The sequence below is a fragment of the Pagrus major genome, chromosome 8, assembly GCF_040436345.1.
Source record: "Pagrus major chromosome 8, Pma_NU_1.0".
Taxonomy (NCBI): domain Eukaryota; kingdom Metazoa; phylum Chordata; class Actinopteri; order Spariformes; family Sparidae; genus Pagrus; species Pagrus major.
Window position 1 is genome coordinate 17,392,733 of NC_133222.1, and position 16,991 is coordinate 17,409,723.

Below are 16,991 nucleotides of genomic sequence, written 5' to 3' on the forward strand. Positions count from 1 at the left end.
TGAATTGCAAAGCACAGTTTTCACTCTGAATCAATCTGTGCTTACATTCAGTCACACTTCACTGCTGTGATTCAAACTTGACAACAACAACAGCAGACGTGGTGTTAATCGTAATGGAAGTGCTGTATGAAGCAAAACTTTCATGGTCCTGGAAACATATTTAAACTCTGCAGTAGGACCTCTAGGTTAAGAGTAGACTGTTGCCTCTTGCAGACATTTATCAGTCAAGGATGTGGCTACCCCGTCTGTGTGTAACAGTTATCACAACTACAAAGAGCAGCCTTACTGCTGACCTGTTCTTGATCTTATCTTAGCTTAGTGTAATGTAGAAAAGAGATAATGGGCCGTATACGGCATAAAGAATGCCCAAAGTGAGAGCCAGACTGGTGCCAGGCTCCAAAACCTGGCTGCTGAGAGCACACTGAACATCTGAGGGCAACTTCTCATGAAACTACCAGCCCTCCTCTCTACCTCCAATCATTCGGGCTTTAACTAGAAACAGCAGCGTGAGCTGACCTCATAGCTCACGGGTGGGGGAAATTGGAGTTGTCGAGGTCGCATTCAAACAGTGTTAATCTTGTTGTCGGGGGTGCAGTACAGTTCCTTTGAAGCTCAACAAAGCTTGTCTTGCCACATCTGTGTCAATCAGCAGAGGGCCGCCAACACAGCCGGGCAGTCAGAGGGCTGCCCTGTGGGGCCCAAAGGACTTGTTCACCGTTAATCAACACAACTGTAAAAACTTGTTAAAGGCAAAGTGGCTAAACTATAAAGTGTAAACTGTAATGAGGGTAATAATAAAATATTATCTTTAAGAAGGGAACAGACTCCATTAACATGCAGTTACAGGGTGAAGGAGGTGTACAACATATCATGTTTTATTGAACCCTGTAAACACCTGCAAGTCGACTTGAATGCAAGCAGGTTTATGGCTACAGCAAACGTTCAGGCTCGTGGATATTATAAGAAAACAGTTCTGTGTAGAAGAAATGTTGCTAGAAAAAATAGAGTCTCACGTAACATTTGCACTGTGCTTAGCTCTTCACAATAAAATGTTTTCAAAAAACATAAATAAACAAATAAATAAATAAATACAGAGAAAAATAAATACAATTACACATAACATTTGTATCCATACAACAATAACTCTGTAGCTCTGCACTGATAAAATAGACCAAGAAGCAGAGATGGGCAGTATTTCAATTATATGTATTTAATTACTTTTAAATATTTCTAACAATATTTAATGTAATTTTATTCTTAAATAAGACTCCTTTTTTCCCCTGTTTGAACTGCAGAAGAAAACTGTACAACTGATTTGTGTCTTTTGAACTTTGAGCTCAATTTTAAAGCAGTGTTGTTTAGCGTGATTAAGAAGTTTAAAGTCAGATGCCTATTGAGGCTACTAAATGCCTACAGTGTGATAATATCAGTTTGTATAGGATGTTGTCATGGTTTTAGGTCTTCAGCTCAGTAATTTCCTGTCTTATTTTGAAAGTTATATCCTCAGGTGCCATTTTTCTTGCTCACCTGTGTTCTATTAGTCAATCATTCCTGAGTATTAAAGTGTTTTTCACATACTCTTTGTCAGTTTGTCTGTGAGTTCTCTCCGTGTCTTGCCTTTGTTACTGCCTGTGTTTCTTGTGTGTCCTTGGTTTGCACTGATTTGTTTGGAATTTTTCTTTTTTCACTTTAGGAATCTGTTTTCTGTTTCTTTTTTGGTCAGATTTTTGATTACCTGCCTTTTATGGACTGCAGATTTGGTTTCATCTAAGCTTGCTTTTTGTTTTTCAGCCTGTCTGCTCTGTGTGTCTTGTGTTTGGGTTTGTAAAACCCATAACAAATATATTTGTAAGTTACAAATTACTTCCATTTTGATTGAATACATTTTCTTAAGCCACTATTTTGTATTTTATTTAAATATATTTGATAAGCAAGTGTTTGTATTTCATTATATATTTGTGCCCATCTCTGCCAAGCAGAAATATTGGGTAAAGATGTGTGACAATGAAACAGTCTGTGGTTTTATCAGACAGCTTTGGTTCCTTTGATGTTTTCATTTTACTAGCCTTGAGGGGGCTCATAACACATCTTATTCCACATAAGACAGACCACAAACTTCAAAGCTCATGATTATTATCCTTCCTCTGATCACTGCTTTATCTACACATAGAGAACTAAACAGGAAGCACACACCAGACCTGACTACACCACCAATTAGCTTAGTGTTGATGAACCAATGCATCTACAGTGAGCAGACTTATCACTCGGAAAAAGCAAACTGATAACTTGAATTGATAACCAAAAAGACTGATCACCATAACAGCCAGTCAGCTTTACCCTGTAAACACCTAAATGTGCTGCATGTTTTTACATGAATCTCAGTCTTAATCGTCAAGCATTAGTCAGAAATAGAAGACAAATAGATTCATAGTAGTCAAGAAAATAGAACTAATTTAGTGCCCTGTGTCATAGTTGTTTGCTTGCAGTACAATCAAATCATTAAGCATATAAAATATTTTTGGTGACCTGAAGGTAATGTGTACGATAATGTTTGTAATAAAGTGTATCACACCACATATAAGCTGGCGCTGGCAGTGTTGTCAAATATCTTAAAGATTAAGAGGATTTGTGCTTTCATTTGACTGCCTCTACTCCACTCCACTCGGTGTATCTTGGGAGTCTGAACATGTACGCTGGCATTTCACCGACTGGGATGTGTTGTCAAGAGATGAGAGTTGGGAGTCAGGAGGGGCAGTAGGTATAATCTCTAGTTTGATTTCTGGAAAGGTCCGGTCAGGGAAGATGCTCCGCAGGTGCTCTTCAAACAGCTCCTTAAGCCTCCTGCCTGCCATGGTGGACTCTGTGTCAGCCTGCAGTGCGAGCGGAAGCAAGGATGAGGGCATAACACTGAATAAAAACTGACGTGTACTGCAAACAATTCTTTCTACAGTACCTCACTAAGGACAGCACAGTTCCCAAAGACGAGCCTGATGTCTGATATAAACTCAACAGGGCTCTGGTAGCACGGACTCTGCTGAGCCTCCAGTCGTTTTTTCACAGTGGAGAGCTTCACTGGTCGCTTTATAGTCGGTTTGTTGTTAGCACATACCTACAGTATTTAGAAAGGAGGAGATAATTAAACAATAAAACTTCATGAGAAGGTGTTGAAGTAAAACCATGATTAATATCCTGTATTTATGTAATATGACATGTCAGCATTGTGCACAAGAGGCTATGGATTTTTACCCCAATTTCTTATGTGAAGGTTTAGAATAAACACAGGGTATATCAAGCAAAAAACAGTTACAGTGATACAGTTACTGATACAGTTTTCAGTCTTCATGTTCATCCTCTCTGTGCAATAACACTACATGGTCTGTGTCAACAAGAAAAACATTTGTATATCTGCAGTATCTGAATAAAGCTGTGCTGCTTCTCATTTACAATTTCTATGTCTTCACTGATAGGCATGGCTTACCACAGAGCCAAAACAAGATACATATCTAGACCACAATTCACTGAATTGAGCACTTGAAAGGCTATGGTGTCCACATGAGACACAATTCGTTACCATGTTATGATTAATTTGAGGGCAGGAGATGAGGGTATAGACTACAAAGAGCAGCCACAACAGAGCAGGGGCCTCAAAAGCCTTAAATCTTGTCTCAGTTTAGGATAAAATTTTGGATTTTTGATATTTGTGAAATATGCTTGCTGACTGATTTTAGTATTTCAGTAAACCAAGCGCTGTGGCCACAGAAATCAAGTAGACCCCCCGACTGTGTCTAACATTTTCTCCAAGCTCCCTGGCAGTCAAGAGCGGCTTCGGAGTGACCCGGAGAGGAGCTGCAGCAAGCATTGTGGGAAGGATAAAGATGGCCAACAGCTCGGTCTGCTTCCCGGGGAAACTACTGCTCACATTTTGCTGTGTCACCACCGTTACTGGCTGTTTGTTTTATTTCTCTCTCCTTATCTCTCTCTTATCCTTAATGCCTATGTCTTTGTTTGATGCAAACTGTTCAACGGTAAGCAAGGCTGGTCTGTTGTGCTTGCCCTCACATGCTATATTTCATGCGCATGAATTGATCGAAACCTGGGAACGAATTTAATCTTGTGCACGTGGAATAACAGTTTGAGCGCACACTGTAGTAAAACATGGCCTCAATGTTTTTTTTCTTCCTCTGGCCACTTAATGGCTCCTTAGCATACTACACATAATTAAAATTACAGTTACAGTAACTCCATGTGACATTAATCCTGTGAACTGTAGTCAGCAATGCTTCCAGACTCACCGAGGGGGATACCGGCTCTTGAAAGTATGAACTCAGGTCACTGCAAAACAAGTGCAGCAACAGCCTCTCACACTTCTGCAGCGATAGAAAAAAAGATATCTTACTTAAGACATGTCAACTGAGAAACCACATACATTTCTCTATTCTACAGTCTAATGCATCGCCTTAATTAATCATTTGGACCTGACACACGTATCATATTGGTGAGCTTTGCCTCTCAGAATGAGATATGTGAGCATTGTTGCCATGCCATTGTATAAAAAAAGGAAATTAGATATTTTTTACTACTGCTTTCATTACGTTGTTTTTCTGCTATTAAGTATAGTTGCCGGAATTAATAAAAACAATAAGGGTAATTTGTGGTAGTTCATAACCTATAGTGGGCAGCATAACTGCTTAATGCTGCACACTATACTGGACTCGCTACTCTTTGCTGTAGTTATCGTTGGCTGTAGCAACTAGCTGCCTTTAGCGAGTTGCTAAGTTAGCCGTGGAGTCAGCAATTTGAATTTAGTTGGCGTACAGTTAAAGTAAATAATATACATTTTTTTAGTTTATTTAGTTTACTTATTAGACTGAGTAGCGAAGTACTACTTTTACATCCCCCAGCTGAAACTATGGAGTTATATTCAGACACTGAATGTCTTGTGCTTGACATTCAAATCCAAGACATACATTTGTCAGGCTAGTCAATGTCTGAGGGATTGTGAGCAGCAACCATCTCCTACACCTTCATTAATGAAGAAACAGGACGAGGGCACTGTAACATATACCACTATAATAAGCCCCACTAACAAGCTCCAAGAGGTTATACACAAGGATAAAGATATTCAGCCATATTTTGGGAAAATGTGACTGTTCTTGCTGTGGATGAAACTACAAACTTTCAAATGTACAAAGGCAAGGTGTTTGCTATCCAAAAAACAAGAGTACTGACTCGTTTGTCCTCAGGGAGAAATCCTCCTTCAGAATTTGGCTCCTTCTTTACTGTTTTGGCTTCAGGTTTGCTTTCGTACTCCATCTCAGGCACTAACAGGTCACGGCAGAAAGAGCAAAACCATCCCCCGCTGAAAAGAGACAGTCCAGAGACTAAATACAAAAGCCAGTAAGCAGGAATATGAACAAGTGCATAATGCAGCTGTCAGAGAAACCTCAAACACAGACCATAATTCTTTGTTTCTAGTATAAACATAACATTTTAAAATATTATGGTGTTTCCATTTGTGACCAGTGCTTAATACAATTCCCTTGACAGAGCTTGCCTGGGAGATTTGAGGAGAGTTGGGACGTGGCATGAAAGGTGAAAAGCCTTGGGACACTTATCGCAGCACAGCAGCTCTCCCCCGGTCCGACACACAGCACACAAGACTTCACGAGCATTATTTGGAGCATTAGTACCCTGGTACCACTGACTGCTTCGAGGCTGTGAAGGGCTGTGGAGTTTGTCGTTTATGCTTTGAAGAGGAGTTGGATATTTGTTCCCCTCGTCTTGGGCACTGATTTGGGGTTGGTCTCCTGTGCTGTCAGGGAGGTTCGCTCTTTGGTTGGCTTGTACCTGAAATCCCCACACAAACAGAAGAAACATCTCTGAAAATATTGTAACAATTACGTAATAATTGGACTCAAGTTTGACCTTCTGTGCCTGCATAGACAGTTTGAAGTTTTGTTTTTTCCTCCAAAAAACAGGTTTAGATGATCTAGCTAAGCTGTCAGCTTGTTTACATCCCGTCTCCCAAGTACAGTGTTATGATGATATGATTAGAAATGATTAGAAATGATGATATTAACTCAAAAAATAAGACTAAAGCTGTAATAAACTGCAAATTCCCTCCCCTAAATCCAGTCTTTAGGATTGAGCAGCATCTAGTGATGAGGTTGTGGATAGCAACCAACTGAATACTGCAAACACCCCCACCCAAATCTACAGTTTATCGGGAATAGTAATTGGGAAATAACAATAATTTATTGTCTTCTTACGTAGCTGCCGTCATCGTCTGGCTCATCTTTGATTACTATGATGGGCCCTGGTGACAACATTCGTCTTTTCTTAACAACTGGGCCCCTTTCTTCACTAGCCTGGTGTGTTTCTGGAGGTTTCCAGGAAACAGTCCTTGGGAGCAAAGCAAGAGCCAATTAGAATAAAGCAAAAAAAAACTCAAGCATAAAAGGGAGACTGGTGATATCAAGGCAGTGCTGTTCAGAGCTACACAACAGAGAAAGAGAGAGAGAATCTGTGTGTGCGCAGCTGTCTCCTTACCCCGGTTTCTCCTCCTGGGATACAGCAGCGTACCCTGGTGAATTCGGCTGTCCTTGCACTTGATGAGAGAAATAAAAATCTGTTTTCCGAAATTAAGAACACAGGAATACGTGCAGTCTGCAAAAGGAGACGTGACACTGATGGCACAGACATACCATTTCTGTGTGGCAGAGAAGGCGGCAGGCTATGGGGATAGTTTGGTTTCAGCATGTATATTGGACCACCTGAATCACTCCTCCCGTTCAGATATGTGGGCTCAATCTAAACACAGCATTGCATGTTGTTTACTACACTGTAAATACCATGCAGATCAATACAGTTTAATGGATGAAGTCACTTGCCATGTGTCGCGATTGAGGCGAACTGACGCCACCATTGACTGGCAGTGGTGTCATATGGGTGTACAGAGGTGGAGAGGAAAATACGTCCACAGGTTTGGGCTGGTAGCTGGAGCTGCTTCCTGTTCCCCTCAGAGGCTACAAATGACAGAAGGAGAAACAGACGGATGGATAGAAATGCTGCCATTGTTTTCACGCTACATTCCTGTCAGCATCTATAAGCATGTGATGATGGAGACTGGAGATGAAAGGGTGCGCTTTCAATACTCTGTTTGCCGGCTGTGTGGCCTCAACGTCTCCTGACAAAAACCAGAACAGAGAGGACTAAACCATAGACAAAACACTGAAAAGTTCCAGTCTGATCTGCCTGAGATGTATTTTCAGTCCATTCTAGCTTTAAAGCTTGCGGGTGCAGCGGGTGATCACTGTCCTCCTACAAAATGTATGAAAACATATAGTATTTCCATAAAATGTTTAAATGCATGTGTCTAATTTAGTTCATTTAAACACTTTCAAAACCATACCTACATTTCTAATGTTTTAACGCATTACAAAACTCATAAAAAAATAACCAACCATTGTCTCAATCTGCCTCTTACTATGACAACAGGGTCCTACTCAATAGCATTACATTTTCTGCAAAATATCTGTTATTCAACGTGACATTATACGTCCATAAAATCTGATCAGTCCACACTCACAAAGAGTTTGGAGTGTCAAAATTTTCTTATTAAAGATATTTAATGTTAATAAGAAACACTTGGCAACTGATACTGAAATTTTGGGGCCGATGCCAATATTGATATTAAGGAATAACAAAATTCTGATACCTACATACTGGCCAATGTTCCTGTACACACATAATATATAAACACATATTTTTTGCAATCATCCCTCAAATGTGGTATCAAACACTTGACATGTGACAAAGATATGTAGGCCTACATAATGAAGGCAGGATACTCATACAGTTTAACGATAGACTTTATTGTTCTAAATGACACCAGTGCACTAAAACAATAAACTTTACTGGGAATATTATGATTACAAATTACCCCAATAATCTTCTTTATGAGCCACACTGTAAAATCTGACAAAGTGACCTCAAAATTACCAAGTAAAGTAGACCAATGATTTTTTTTGGTTGTATGTAATCATCTACTTGGTAATTCTGAGGTAATCGGTTTCCTGACCTTTTAAAGTAAAGTCAACTTTTAAAATGTACCATGTACGTTCTGTAAAAAAAAGGTTTTCATATCGGAAAACATACACACCAACCCCGATGTATCTGTGATACACTAGTATGGGTAGATATAATGGACCGGCTGCTATATTGGTAGGGCTCTACTTAAGATTTAAAATGTGAATGTTTTCAAGGGATTTAATACTAACCACCTTTTATAGATTCCAGCAGTCACTGCATTTGCAAACCTTCCAGGAGGCTATTAGTTTTAATTTATTTCACAACAGTATGAAAATTAACTTGCAGAGATTTTGAAACTCGTCCCATCACGTCAGCTTTTCTATTCATCAAAATTATATGAGCGCTATGAGGTCATCTGCAAATTAATCTGCACTTACGGCTGCTCTGCGACACAAAAAATAACTCTGGAGTAAAATAAAAGCAGACACTGCTGCACACTTAAAATTACGAACTTGATGATTATCCTTAAATCTCTTTAAGTTGATTGTACCACGTTTGAGAGTTCATTATGCAGCTATACTGTAACAGCTTGTTCACATCAGCGCGATACAACTTATGTGTGCATTTCACACGCCAGCATTGTCCTGTGACTGAGCCTATACTTCAGAGCTGAGCCAAAACACCCTGTGCACTAGACTAAACAACTTGGATGACGAGATATTATCAAGCCTCTCTTATGGAATCTTGAGTCCGTCTTCTGTCACGTGTTGGCTGCTCTTGCACTGCAGATTTGGCTGTTTTTATTTTATGATTTTGATTCTTAAGCTTGTCCCAGACTCAAATCCATCTTGACAAGGAAAGACATAAATTGCCCGGGATGTGAAGGCTGTCAGCTCTATTTAGGACAATGCTATCTGCTGTCGGTGCTTGTTAAGAGGGCTTGTCAGTCAAACGAACACAAGCACACATGCACACTTGCACACTTGCACAGTGAAACACACACTAACCTGGGGAGGAAACCCAGGGCTCGGTAAGCTGCTGGTTGGGCTGACGTGGCTGGGAGGAGGCCCCATTAACCTGCGGCCTGGTTGGGGAGGCATACTGTGGGAGGGAGAGCCTCCTTGCAGGGGCCCTGGGACAGTTCTCTGCAGTCGGACGCTCTGGTACCATGGCCACGGTGGAGGAGGTGGTTGGGGCTGCCAGTGGGCCTGCGGGTTGAGCTTGTCCACCTGCATCTGGAGCTGAGCCAGAGTATTATGGGGTGCGCCCAGGGCGAAGCTCTGGGGTGAGCCTGAGGGGCCCTGCCCAGGGTGGGAGATCTGATGAGGGATACCTTGAAAACCACCCAACTGGGGGCCTGGTACAGTCTCCACCACTAAAGAGCCTGAGGGAACATACAAACAGAGATGGGATGAGCATAACAAGTAGGGATGGAAAATACACAATACAGACAAAACTTATGCAGAGAAGTGTGGGAAAGAGCAGGTTTGGACAGTAATGCAGTAGGAAGTTTAGGAAACTTTGGGGTTTATAAAGGGAGAAAACACTTCAAGTATGGAGGCAGCTAATGGTAACTATTAACTCATTGATTATACTAACAGTTAATCTGTGGTAAATGTTTTAGATTAGTTCAATGTGATGCTTTCAAATGGCTTGCATTTACTCACAGTGATATAAGGCAAAGAGCAATGAAAAGGCTGGACACAGAATATTGGGATTTCTGCTTGATAAAACCCAAATCTATTTGATTTAAACAATGAATTGGTTGCTGATTAATTTCCTGTCAGCTGACTCTTTAAAAAATCTCATATTTCAGCATAATAGTCAGGCTCGAATGAGTTGTGAGAGCTACAAATGCCAGGCACTGGTAAGTTCTGGACACTGAATCTTTGTGAGATGTGTCCCCTATTCAGCATCCTTCATTCAAACGACAAGGGAGATGCAGCAAGCCTCTGGTAAGTGGTGTGATTTGCTCGAAGAAAGTGGCTGCAAGCGATGGAAATACTTGAGTTTTATTACATCTCAGAATCAATCATCCACTACCCGCTGAGAGGATGAGATGACAAGCCCCAACCTCTGAAAGCAAGCAACAATAAAAAGGGATTTGGGGAAAACAGTGAAATCCAGAAGGAGCTGGTGCTGGTGGGAAAACCTCTTCTGATAGCATGTGTAATATTCACTATTCCATTTTGATGTTGTTCAGAGAGCATGACTATTGAATCATACAGTTTTGAAAGTGAAACAGGAGAATCATGAGAGGCAAATAATAAAAGGCATGTGACTGAATAGCATTGTATTATTGCAGTTTCTCCAAGGTTTCTCTCCTGACATAATCTGCTGCTGTGTTTACTGTCAAGTTTATATTGCCGAGCTGGTGTTGTTCCTGCAACATGGTAATTGGTTTACCTCCAGGACCATCACTGCAACCGACCAATCACGTTGGTGTGATGTAATAGCTTTGCAAGTAATGTTGGTGTTGTTGCTACAACATCATAATTAATGTTGCTCCAGGACCGTCAAAGTCCATTTTGGGGACAGGTTGTGGTGGATGAATGGTTTGAGTGCAGGACTTTCATCCAGGAGATAGAGGTCTGTGTCCCATGTGAGACATGTTATCTTGTTGATTTTTTTTTTTTTTGAACGACATGACTTATTATTTTTATTTTCATTTGCTTTTTAATTATTTTCAGTTTTCTGTTACATCATAGTAAGGTTTAGGCAACAAAACTACTGGGATCGCTTTAGGAAAAGATCAGAAAAGACCCTTTCACAATGTTGACCATGTTCGCCCATGTTGCACATATATATACTGAAGTTAGCATGCTAACCAAATAGCCCCAGCCTCCCCTGTCTCGTAATACCACTCTGAGCTCCCAGTCTTGACTGCTAGCTGCACAGCTAATTAAGCTAAACGACTTAACTAGCCAATGCTAGCCACAGTTAGCAGCAGTTAGTGGTTACTCTGGTGATATGCTGCCACCTATTTGTTTGGCGTGACCTGACAGGTGGCCAATTCTTACATATTGCCCCTTGAACTCAGAGAGTTCAAAAATATTCTTAAAAGTATCCTGTAATACAGTAAACTTGGGTGAGTTTTAAAGGTATTGATAACTACTTAAACACTGTCCAGACTAACAGTTCTACATAAGCTTCTCTAAAAGACATATTTGTTTGTCTTACCCAGATCAACATTTGAGGCCCAGTAAGAGGATCGACACTGGAAGCGCACAGTGCTCTGTGGTACAAACGAGGTACTACATTTTGCCCGCAGGAGGTTTCCAATCTGAAACAGAATCTGCAACAGAAGGGACGTCATTAATAATTTTTTGAGGAGAACACTTGAGACAAAAGGCATATGTTCCCACTTCACCACGTCCAAGATAGAGTAGGCTCCCAACAAAGCTGTGTCGAGCTTCAATTTGGAAAAAACAAGATTGTGATGATGAGATCATGAGCGAATAAAGGATCGGACAGGTCTTACCAAACGTTTACAATACAAGAAGGCCGTGCCCCCGCTCCTGGCCGTGGCCCATTTGGTGAAGTTGATGACATGATCCAGGTGTCTGGATAGATAGCCGATGTCTTCCTGTTGTTTTCGCAAGACACTCTCATGATCCTTTGTTACAGCCTGGAAAACATGAATAAATGAACATCTGCAGTATTCAAACAGCTTGAGGGCATGCGCTCTGGGCCTCAGGGTAAAACAGTCAACTGAGCATGCAAGCAAGTAATGTTCTAGTGGATTCAACAACACAGCAAAGCTACAGGTCTACAGCATGTGGTAAAACTAATATATAACAGGGTTTTGTTATATATATCTAAAATATATCGCCTACCTCAAGTTGATTCATTAGCATCTTGCCCTTCTTGTTTATCTCAAGAATCAAACTGCAGACGGATTTCTTTATTTCATTATGAACCGACGTATGATTCTGATCAGCCTGAAGTAGCCTGAAAAACATACATTATGACTATCAATGAGCATTCAAATTTGACTAAGTATATCATAAATCCAACAGCACATATTTCCAAACACATTTTTGACAAATCTCATTATTACTGGATGTTTGTATGGATTTATCCTTAAACAGTTAGCCAGTTGTTTACGAGATTTAGAGGTCACATGTAGGAGCAAAATGGCTTTCGTTCTACACAGTTTCGTAATCTATGAGTGCATTCAACTTTTGTTTAAATTTTGCATTCTCCACATGTGCAGCCTTATGTGGAAATACATACCCATTGTTTATGGAGTTTGATACGTCCTCGATCATTTTCCTTTTCTCCTGCAGCTGATGGGTCATGCTCTCCATGTGCTGTTTGTGGTTTTTATAAGCGTCCTCAAGGAACTGGTAACTAATCCAAAAGGAACATGAAGTCAGTGGATACATTATAAAAAGTTAACATTGCTCTCCTACTGTAATTTAACCCCTTTATCTCCTCAACTGGATGATATGGATGATGGGACATCAACTGAACTAGGGGTTCAGTGACACCTCTGCAGGGTGCATTATACCAGTAGCTGTGGTTACATGGACAATATTTCTTTAATCTCATTGAAATCATTCTGATAAAAGGTTGCCAAAAAATGTGATCCGATAAGATGTGTGTTTACATGCCCCAAAGCATTTTATCAGAATGTAACCTTTTTTGACATGCGCAAACTGGTCTGCCTGAGGGGAGGAAGTTTTTTTACAACTTTATCGAGAAAATTAAATGCAATCATTGATTCATTCACTCTGCCTGTTGATATATTTTTCAAAATGGACCCACGTCGTGCCCTTGGAGCAATATTTACATTTCTGGCTCAGTGGATTCCTGCTTCATTCATCTTTTCAAACACTTGTTTGAAGAACATGTTTCAAGCCTTTCAACCACTGAGTTCAACAATCCTTAAATCTAAGACGCCCAATAAGAAAGTTGTATCAATTTATTTTATTTCCAACTTGAGAAAAACGATCAGATTAAGCATTTAGATGGTTGAGGTGCTAATATTTTCTTATTGAATGGATTATTAGAGGTTCACACCACCTTTCTCCATCTGATTGAAAGTGTATTCGGATCTGAGCAGTTACTTCTGATCGAGGTGGTTACAAGAGGCATTTTTATTCTAACTGGGTTATTTTTCTGATTATTAGTGGAATAAAGTCCATTGAAAAACAGCTCTTATGGTTGAAATCAAAATCAGTGTGAAATATATATTAATATATATCTATATATATATCAATGTTTTAATACAGAAACAAATGTCAGATAGTTTATATTATATGTTTATGTTAATTACAGTGCAATGTCAAACAAAACTGCAATTTATAAATGAGTGTATGAACCTTAGTGTGATATGATTATATTATATTGTAAACTGTGACCGTACTTGTGGTCCTTGTGTTTGACTAGTTGGCAGTCACGACAGGTTAGCAGGTCACAGGTCTCACAGAACAGCTTCAGCGGCTCTTGTTTGTGGATGTCGCAGAACATTGGCCTCTGAGACGACACAACGTGGACCTCTGGAAAACAACAGAAGGATCAACATTTGGCCCTTCATTCTGGGCACACAACAATAGTGCTGTGTCATAGACTGTCGAGCTCAAGCTAATGCTTAAAGTAATGCTTACAGTAGCTGTACGTTCATTTTGTAGTAGAGAGAACTTAGATATAAACTTGCAAACATTGCATGCAGAAGTGTAGCATAGAGTATATATTTTTTTCAAGATAAAGACTTGAATATTGTACTGAGCAGGTTTTAAAGATATATAGTTATTGCAGTAGTAGTTCACCTCTGAATTAAATATAATTCAGGGAAATCTTTTTCTGCAAATTGCCAACTAACTTCTGGTCTAACATTCATAACTGGACACCCTTAGCAACAAGCCTTTGGCTTTTCTTCTTCTCAAACTTAATATCGTAACTTAATTTGAATTCTACTGCACCTAATGAGCGATTGCAAATGTGTTGCATTATTTAACTGGGTGAGAAGGTTCAATCTGCACACAGTCCCACAAAATTGCTTTAAAACTGGATAAGCTGAGACTTTAAAAATAAAATGCATATTTATCACTTGCTCTATCAAAAATACACTTGGGTTGCACTGTTTAAGTTTTACCATCCTAGGTTCAGTGTCACAGTGGTTAAGAATGTAAAATATTGCTGTAAAACCGAAATGCCAACCATGTAAGATTTAATTTTTCACATACTGTATGTCTCATGAACTGTCCTAAAAGAGTAGGTGTTGAATCGGCTTTATTGGGTTGAAATATCTACACAAAACCGGGAGCAAAGTGTGTCTGCACCACTGATCCCATTACAGCTCTTTCCTTATAGAGTCATAGAAACACCACAGGTATTTCACAGCAGGTAATAAACTAGATCAGCATACCTTGCGACACTTCTGCCTTCTGCCTGATGGTGTGGTCTCTGGTGAATTTCACCCTTTGGTGGGCCTCCACACAGGTGGCACAGAGGTACTCAACACAGTTCACACAAAACCCGGCAGCTTCAGTGTTGTCATCACAGGTCATACAGAGCTGCATGTAAGACAAGCATCAGTATTGAGGCCCATTCTCATCAGTTAAAGAAAAGAAATGATTTGAACTTTTATAAAACAATGTTCCCAAGGTAAGACATAATCATCCATCATAAATATCACTTTTTGTTTCATGATTATGACTTTTTAGCTCATAATTGGACCTTTTTATCACATAATTTTACTTTTTGATCATATAGTTTCAATTTATTATCACATAATTTTACTTTTTGATCTTATAGTTTCAATTTATTATCACATAATTTTACTTTATGATCTCATAATTTCAATTTATTATCACAAAATTTCGATTTTATCGCATAATGGACTTTATTTAATAATTATGACCTTTTCTTCTCATAGTTTTGACTATCTTATATTTATGATTTCGTATCTCATAATTATGACTAACTATGAGATCAAACTTAGTTTTCATCTTTTTTTTTTTTTTAACTGGCAGGAATGGGCTTCCATACATCAGAGGCTGATCATCTTAGGCAGGAAACAAGAGGAACTGTTGGAGAAATCCTTGGTCTTGTTTGATCAATGCAAATACAATTAGATCTGAGCTGCAGCAATGATGTCAGGGATTGTATAGCCATTTCGGTAAAAACTAGAAACAAGGCTGCCCCCATATGGTAGTACACTCTGTCACCAACCTGGACTGTCCTCTCCACTGTGCTGCTGGGAGCCTCAACTGAGTCCTTCACGAACACGTTTTCCATCACATCTACCTCCATACACTCCTGCCTGCACACCGGACAGCGGATCACATTCACTGCGACAACAGAATCACACATTTAACATCACATTTCTATGTGACACACGACAGCAAGGTAGCCTATTTTTTAACCAAAAGCAGCTCAGGTGTGTAAAATGTGTGCCTTTAAACACACCAGTTTTAAAGAGCCACAATGGATTTACACTTTCTTGCATGCGGAGAAGATCACAATCGATCCGTGCTCCATCTGTTTGTTTGTAAACAAAGTGACTCACGTGGTTTGCTCGCCCTGTCAGCCTGCTGGGAGTTTGGCAGCGGCTCCGTCATGGCCAGATTCCTCGAGGGTGAGGGCAAACATTTCTTGCAAAAGGAGTGCAGGCACGGCAGAAGTTTGGGCTCTCGGCTGTGAAAGTTGAGACGGCAGACGGGGCAAGTGTCCAGGTAATTGTGTCCGGTCGCTCCGGACTTCTCCTCGTGCACCGGCATGCTCTCAGCCTCGTTCTCCACGACGATGACGGCTGCAGCGTCCCCCGCCAGCTCCTGCTTTCCCGTGCGTCCGTCCATTTCCTGCACTTTTATCCTCCTGTGCTAGATTTCTCCGACACAAGATGTACCCGCACAGGTGAGAGCAGCAGACCAGGCTCAGGAGGAGTCATTTTCCCGATGAGAGCATCTTGTCACACCTGCGTTTTCCCCTCCAAGCGCTCTCGATGTATATATGCCTCCGCTCACACACCTATCCATACAACGACCGTGCATCGACCGCAGCACGTAGTAAAAAAATACAATACCTCCGCGTGAGGGTGTCGCACGCCCGCGTGCCGCAGCTGTTGTTCAAATTGCACCGCACGAGCGCGTTGCGGCACGAGAGGGGTGGGGTCAAACTGCGCGCGGTCTGATAAAGAGGACAACGTCGGGAGAGACTGGGGACAAACTCCACCTGTCTGATGATGACCACGTGTTTGTGACACTGAAAGTTAAGATCAGTATCATTACTGTAGTTAATTACTCCGATAGTGCTTCGTTACACTTTCATTGCGTTACATTTGGCACTACATCCGTCTGACCTAAAAACTCAAGTTAATGATCACTGGGACCTAAATGGCATCACCTCTTCCATATAACGTTATAATAACTATCATTAATAAATGGTACATGTATAGTTAATTCAAATTGAGTTAATAGTTAAAGGTGCACTACGTAGTTTTGGGGGAGAAGATCTTCATTGACTGATTTGTTTTCATGCCCAAACAAACTAAATAAACAACTAAATGACTGAATAAGCCGAATAAACAAACTTACCTTAAAGGACAACACAATTTCATATTGTTTTACTTTGTTTATATTTGGCGGACCCTGCCACCTTTCTAGCTTTCTTATTTTCTTATTTGACCTTATTTTCATCTGAGAACAGCGGGCCCCAGCTGAAATTGGGCGAGCGGCGGGCTACACCCTGGATAAGTCGCCAGTACACCACAGGCTGACGTAGGAACACATAACCATTCACGCTCACATTCACACCTACGGGCGATTTAGAGTGACCATTAACCTCACTTGCATGTCTTTGGACTGTGGTGGGAAGCCGGAGTCTCCGGAGGCATGGAGGGGAACACAAACACCACACAGAAAGACCTTGCCCCAGCCAGGTTTCGAAGCCAGAACCTTCTTGCTGTGAGGCAACAGCACAAACCACTGCACCACTATACTGCCAAACAATGA

At 40.6% G+C, this 16,991-nt stretch overlaps 1 protein-coding gene across 2 annotated transcripts; it reads right to left on the bottom strand.

Annotated features, from left to right (window-relative positions):
* Positions 1-840: 840 nt before the first annotated feature.
* Positions 841-16,272, bottom strand: LOC141000732 (transcription intermediary factor 1-alpha-like). 2 transcript variants are annotated; one of them, XM_073471533.1, is made up of 18 exons: positions 15,548-16,271; positions 15,211-15,329; positions 14,405-14,552; positions 13,403-13,535; positions 12,268-12,384; positions 11,868-11,982; positions 11,513-11,659; positions 11,212-11,326; positions 9,039-9,415; positions 6,891-7,025; positions 6,705-6,810; positions 6,550-6,607; positions 6,270-6,402; positions 5,555-5,847; positions 5,230-5,359; positions 4,293-4,367; positions 2,954-3,109; positions 841-2,870 (listed from the first exon to the last, which is right to left on the bottom strand). In XM_073471533.1, the coding sequence occupies exons 1-18, from the start codon at positions 15,834-15,836 to the stop codon at positions 2,649-2,651; spliced, it is 2,868 nt and encodes a 955-aa protein (XP_073327634.1). In that variant the 5' UTR covers positions 15,837-16,271; the 3' UTR covers positions 841-2,648. The 2 variants fall into 2 exon arrangements, with proteins under 2 accessions (XP_073327634.1, XP_073327635.1); XM_073471534.1 differs by lacking the exon at positions 4,293-4,367 and having other exon boundaries at positions 15,548-16,272.
* Between the last annotated feature and the right edge of the window lie 719 nt (positions 16,273-16,991).

Excerpts from the sequence above, each read along its gene's own strand:
- LOC141000732 (XM_073471533.1), bottom strand. The coding sequence starts at position 15,836 with ATGGACGGACGCACGGGAAAGCAGGAGCTGGCGGGGGACGCTGCAGCC. Across the intron at positions 15,330-15,547 it reads TGACAGGGCGAGCAAACCAC|TGAATGTGATCCGCTGTCCG; the intron begins GTGAGTCACTTT and ends CTGTTGTCGCAG. Across the intron at positions 14,553-15,210 it reads CAGTGGAGAGGACAGTCCAG|CTCTGTATGACCTGTGATGA; the intron begins GTTGGTGACAGA and ends TCTTACATGCAG.